Source organism: Halyomorpha halys, unplaced genomic scaffold, assembly GCF_000696795.3.
Source record: "Halyomorpha halys isolate HHAL.00 unplaced genomic scaffold, Hhal_1.1 Scaffold1324.1, whole genome shotgun sequence".
Lineage (NCBI taxonomy): Eukaryota > Metazoa > Arthropoda > Insecta > Hemiptera > Pentatomidae > Halyomorpha > Halyomorpha halys.
Genome location: NW_027106083.1, coordinates 18,511 through 24,725, shown reverse-complemented (window position 1 = coordinate 24,725; position 6,215 = coordinate 18,511). Strand labels below are relative to the sequence as shown.

The following is a 6,215-nucleotide window of genomic DNA, read 5'->3' as shown; positions in this document are numbered from 1 at the left end:
TACATTTAAGCTTGAAGAAGTTTGTCGGGGGGTGCGGTCAGCAAAGAACAACATAAATAAACAAAACCATATTTATTTATTTTATGCCAACGTTTCGACCTGAGTTTCAGGTCTTCATCAGGGGTTGTGTCGTAGAGGAGGGAAAGATTAGTACTGCAGGTAGGATTAGGTCGAGGCAGTACTCAGATTTACATTTAAATTGGAGTTCCTGAACAGCAAGAACTTCAAGTAGTAGAGTGCTTTGCCGCGAAAGAATAGTGGAACCGAGAGGCTCGTTCAAGATAAAGTAAGATCATCCACCGACTGTAGAAGAAAAAAACTATTTCTTCAGGGGGTTTATAAACCTTTGACAAGAAGTGGTAAACCCAATGTACATCTCTTAGGAAGGCCGTGACTAACCGCCTTCTGCCTCACGCGAATAAGCAGAGTAGACAAGGGTGTCTGGATTGGAAGCGGACTCGGAGAAAAGAGGTATTGCCAGGTGTAGCCTTAGTAGTAATATAAGGATTTCGATTATCTAGTTTGTAATTCTCACACTATATAAGCTATAGGATTTAGGAACAGAGTTATGGTAGCGATTCCTGCTGACTCTACAACTCCGAGCCACCTCCCTCCACAGCTCCTATATATACCCCCATTAATCCCAAGCTTGTCAGTTCTGTACCAGTAATAGTTGTAGCATGTCGTAATGTTCATTGTACCATTTGTTTACCAAAAAAGTTTTTTTCACTTTATTGCCGATGAGTTTCGTAATTCAGCATGCTTTTTTTTTCCCTGTTTCAAGGGTATTCCCATTAGTTTAGCCCCACTCTCAAAAAAATGAAAGTTTGACCAAATCACACGCAATTCTAAATGAGTGATATATAATTGTAAAAGAGGGAGAGAAAAATTATTAAACTTTTTACTGCTCTACAATGGTCAGCTAAGCGATACAAAATAAAAATTAGAGCGCTTTACAACGTTAAAAGTTACAAATTTTAAAAAAACATTGAGAACAGCTATGGTTACAGAAATGCTTCGGCTTTCTCCGAGATGTGGAGGGTCACTTTTCAAACTAGACGTGTTAAAGTAAAGATTAGAACAAAAATCATCTGCCTTTATTTCTCTAACCGATCATAATACAGCAAAGAAAGAAAATGAACGACTTGGCAAAAACAACTGAGATGGCCATTGAAAAGTATTCATGACTACATGTCATCCTCGGTGCATAAGATTTTGTTGCATGGTGCTGAAATAGTGCAGAAGTCTATTCTTCCAGTCGGAATATTGTTAGAAGAGGTATAAGAAAGTAGAAATAAGGATTACAAGACTTTCAAGAAACTCGCGGAAAATGTCTGGAATATCTACCAACGAAGATGTGTTCCTATAGCTACTGGAGATTTAGGATCTTTTTATCACGATTCAAACTCTATCCATTCAAAATCTATCTAGTCTCAAAACTATTTATTTCTCTTATACGTCCAACATTTCGGCCAATCCGGCCATCTTCAGGGACAATCCACTACAAAACAGTTTCTATTACATGTATGATTCTACAAACAATTTAAAATACCTAACATTATTATTTATAATCTATCTTACCTCAATACCACTTTGAAAACATAACTTAACAACTCTAAACTTCATGCAGACTATTCTGCCCAGGTCAAAATATAAATATCTATGAAACATTAAAAACATTAGATAAAAATATTATTTTGTTAATAAGTATATCCCACATATGTTTAATTACCTAATTAGTCAATTATCAATTAAAAACAAAGTCAATTTAATTATATTATTTCAAAAAATTTTTGAGACCAGGTAATATTTATCAATAAATCAATTTAATATCCAAAACAGTCTCAACACTATTTATTTATTTGTCCTACGTTTCGGCCCTTCTTGCCATCTTCAGGGACATCTAAACATTTAACAGCTTATATTACAACTTCACTTTTAAACATTTACAATAACATTATTATTTACTATATAATATAACATACCTTCAACATAAAAATCTGTTAAATGTTTAGATGTCCCTGAAGATGGCTAGAAGGGCCGAAACGTTGGACAAATAAATAAATAGTGTTGAGACTGTTTTGGATATTAAATTGATTTATTGATAAAGTCAATTTATTTATCTGCAGACACTATTCCTTAAAACTTTTATCACAACAATGGTTGTAACCTTCCTCCACTCAGTTCAAGCATTTTAAAAAATTATTTATCATAACTACATTTTTGTTAATTTTTCTCTTTATTTTATTAGCAAAAATCCTATCAAGGCCAACTATAATTATCCACATACAATTTTTCCTATATTATTTATAAATTAATCTTACTTAATATCTCAGCATAATGTTGATTTAAATTTCTTGTATCTGTCTTGAAATTTATTGTATAATCAATATTTTCAGATATGTAAATGGATTCAAGTATTTTCCTTTTTAATAATTAATAAAAAACAGTTGAACTTGATGGTTGGTTGGTTTTTCAAAACATTCAACTTCAAGAAACTGAGGACTTTTTTTTTATACTTCCTACTTAAATTAAAAGCCTCCTCAAGTTCAGTAGTGAAAAAATTTGATTTACTGAGGGAATACTCAGATTAACTGATGTAATGTTGTCATTTTCAATCAAGAATTTTACTTTCGATAGATGAATAGAATTTTGCTGACTTAATATTAATATGTCACGTTCAAACCCTTTAGTATTAAATAACATCTTATTAAATATATATATTTATATAATAATATTCACAATATCAAAATCACAACTTTACTAAAAAAAAAAATTATTATTTAAAAGGGAACTCGGGATGCCTTTCAAGAAAATTCATAACACCAGTGCCGCAGCTTCCTGCGTAGCGCCTCCCATCTTCACCGCGATCTAGTTCACATAGTTGATTGAATTCTTCTTGGCTCAATTTAAAATCGAATATCTATTAAATAATTTGAATTAATAAAATATACAGGTTATTACAAAAAAAAAAAAAAAAAAAATGAAATTACTTACATCAAAACATTCTTTTAGTCTCTTCGGCGTCACCGATTTTATTGCTATGCTAACACCATAATCGATTAGGAACCTTAGCATAACTTGAAATGGCTGTTTATTGTGCTTCTTCGCTATTTCTTTGATAACAGGATCCTTTAGCGGAGATTGAACAATCTTTCTTAAACAGGAAACATAAAAAAAAAAAAATTTATATAAAAATATATACATATGTATAATTTATGGTAGGACAAGGCCTCAATACAACCTTAATCCTAACTCACTATGTAAATAAGCACTGATAATGCATATAGGAGCATGATCAGAGAGAATAAAGGCAGTATCATTCTAGTCAGCGTGCGTTACAATTCTGTTCCCTTTTTTCTTTTTTTTTTTAAGTCTTTCAGTCCAAGTGTTCATAAGTGGTGCCGAAACCCGGGAATTCTGTTCACAGAACAAGGATTTTTTTCTCTTTCTTCCTCCTGCTTTCTTTTCTTTTATTTCTAATATATGGTCACTTTTTTTTTTTTTACTGACCAAGATAGATAACCACCAGTCAATCACAACCTCAGCTTGCAGTGATGCCGCCAGTCCAACAGATCCCGGTGGCGCAACCGGCTCCTGAAGTCCCGGCAGTACCTGCGGCGGTTCCGGTACTACCCCTGCTACCAGAGACCACTCTCGCGTCTGCTCATGCTAATATGTTGGCTAAAATGAAAGTGAGAGCAGCAACCTATCAGGATATTAGAGAAGCCATCTCAGACCTGGAGCGGTTCTCAGGTGAAATCGGTGAGTTAAATCACTTTATCAAAGGTGGAGATCGCATCATGGAGAGATTGGAAGCCAAGGTTTTAGAGGAGTTTCTGGACAAGAATGACGCAATTTCCCTCAAGGCAGCACTCATATGCCGGATCAAGCGCAAAGTATTTTGAACGATATTCAGGCAGACGAGGAAACAGCATGGCCAGTAGTGAAGGAAAGATAAAAGAAGGTCGGTCTATGGAGGAGGCAGATGGTCCCCAGAGGAAGACATTTTCTTCATGCTGCGGGAGAGGAGAAAGCACGTGCAGTCTAACGGACAGTACGCAGTCACGCTGTTAGGCCAGTTTAATCTGGTCACAGAAAAGATAATAGAGACTCTTGGTGCGGATGTAGTCAGTTGGAGAATGAATTTCATCGACTCCATAATGAAGTTGCAACTGGCTAAGGAGACAAATAAAAGGGAAGGTTTACCTCGGGACCGCAGTTTTGTGGAATGTGCTCAAGACATGACCGACGCGAGCGCTAGAGAGGAGGATGCAAGGAAGGATTTCGATGATGGAGGATGGAACAGAGTACCGTACCACCGCTCAAGGAATCCATCAACACCATGGAAGAGAAGAGAACCCAGGGATAGTGGTAAAGATAGAGGTACGGGTAGAGAAAGGCGACCGTACCACGGAAGAATACGCAATGGAGGAGGGAAGGAAGACATGAAGTGCCATGGCTGCGGAAAAGTAGGACACCTACTACCCAATTAGGTGTTCTGAGTGTGGCAATGAAGGCCACATAGCACGACAGTGTACAAAAGGGCAGAGACGGGACCAGGGGAACCGATGGAAATACATTTCCAGCGAATAAGGCGGAAAAGACGAGAGGACTATAGACCTAGTTAGTCATCCAGTGAAACCTCAAAAGCCTCAGGAACAGAGGTGGAAGAAAGAGGAGGGCGCAGGAATAAACCGCCAACCAGCAGCTGGCGACGAGCATGCAAAGGAAGAAGATTCAGACAGAAGAGTTGAGGAGGGTCCCAGGAGAGGGGCGACCGCAAATTAAAAAATTACAATATTTCAGGTGAGAGCAGCAGTCTGCCCACCATCAGAGTGAGCGGCGTGAGATGCCTTGTCCACACTGGGAGTTCCCATACTATCCTTAGTCGGATGGCGCTGAGCAAGCTGTGCGGAAGAGAGAGAGAATTCCAGATAGATATTCAGGTATGTCAATGTCAGTTAATCACACTGCGTAGGCCCTATACCACTCTTGGCACATAGCACCCAACTTCCCGTCAGTTACGTATTTTGAATGCGGCTATAAGGGTCACGTCGCCTGAGCTTGTCCCTGGATTTACAGACTAAGTCCGGCTCCAGAGCCAATGGAAGTAAATACGCATAGAACGAGGCGTGATAGGGACACCACTCCGTCTAGTTTTGAGGATCGCTCAGTTCGGAGTTCCAGCGACGAAGACGAGTTGGACCAACAGCGCTGGGTACATGTTTCGAATCTATCAAGAGGACAAAATAGCAGAAGATACAACCAGAAACGTGTAGACAACAGCGGAGAAACCGCTATCTGGGGAGTTCAGGGCACCCTATAAGATACCTTTATCTCACGGCCTCCAATGAGCTCCTTAAGCACCCCTCCGCTGATTAAGGTGTTGGCACTACCAGTATCAATTAGCGCCTTGGCACCACCCTCACGCTCCTGCACTATGGGCAACCTCTCCCACAATCCGCACACACTATTAATTATCTCTTCTCTAGCTGGGGTGCCCTCGACTCCCCAGATAGCGGTTTCTCCGCTGAAAATAATAATCCAAAGAGAAAAAAAAATAGTGTAATAAAATAAAATTACTAACTTTTTTCCATCAAATGCACCTAAGACTCCTTGCAGTCCCGGACATCCAAGTGGAGCAAAGGCTGTTATAGCTATTCCATTTTTTTTGCAAAAAGAAACCAATTCCTTCTCCTGATGATAGACATGGACCTCGATGCCAAGGCTTACGGGTTTGATGGTACAATTGTTGAGGATTCTTTGAATTTGTTCCTGATTGAAACAAAACATGCCTATGCTCCTCGCACGTCCAGCAACCACTTGTTCCTCCATTCCCTGAAACATTATTACTTTTTAAATATCAGGAAATGTATATTTGTACAACATATACGTATTTCATATACTGATTAAAAATTAGAAAAAAAAGTAATGTTTTTCAAATTCCAGAAAATAATTAACGAATTTTCACCAATGTCGGCATCATTGATTCTAAAAACATTTGATCACTTAAATACAGAACAACAAATCTCGCTTAAAACACCTTGAAATGAGTTTCATCGTTTTTATTTGTTAAAATAAGACGTAATCCTTGATGCTCCTTATTACGGATAAGGATACACAAATAAACTCATTCACAAAGACCTTAACATCCCATTCGTTGCAGATTTGACCCAAAACAGATATGCGTCTTTTCATTCCAAACTCCTTAA

At 37.9% G+C, this 6,215-nt stretch overlaps 1 protein-coding gene across 1 annotated transcript in view; it reads right to left on the bottom strand.

The window, feature by feature from the left end:
* Nucleotides 1-2,705: 2,705 nt before the first annotated feature.
* Nucleotides 2,706-6,215, bottom strand: part of LOC106689303 (1,5-anhydro-D-fructose reductase) — a 12,168-nt gene continuing 8,658 nt past the window's right edge. The window contains exons 4-6 of the mRNA XM_014434207.2: nucleotides 5,591-5,841; nucleotides 2,998-3,157; nucleotides 2,706-2,923 (exon numbers count right to left, since the gene is read on the bottom strand). Coding sequence (XP_014289693.1) covers nucleotides 2,780-2,923; nucleotides 2,998-3,157; nucleotides 5,591-5,841 — 555 coding nt within the window. The 3' untranslated portion in view covers nucleotides 2,706-2,779. The remainder of the gene's footprint in view (nucleotides 2,924-2,997; nucleotides 3,158-5,590; nucleotides 5,842-6,215) is intronic.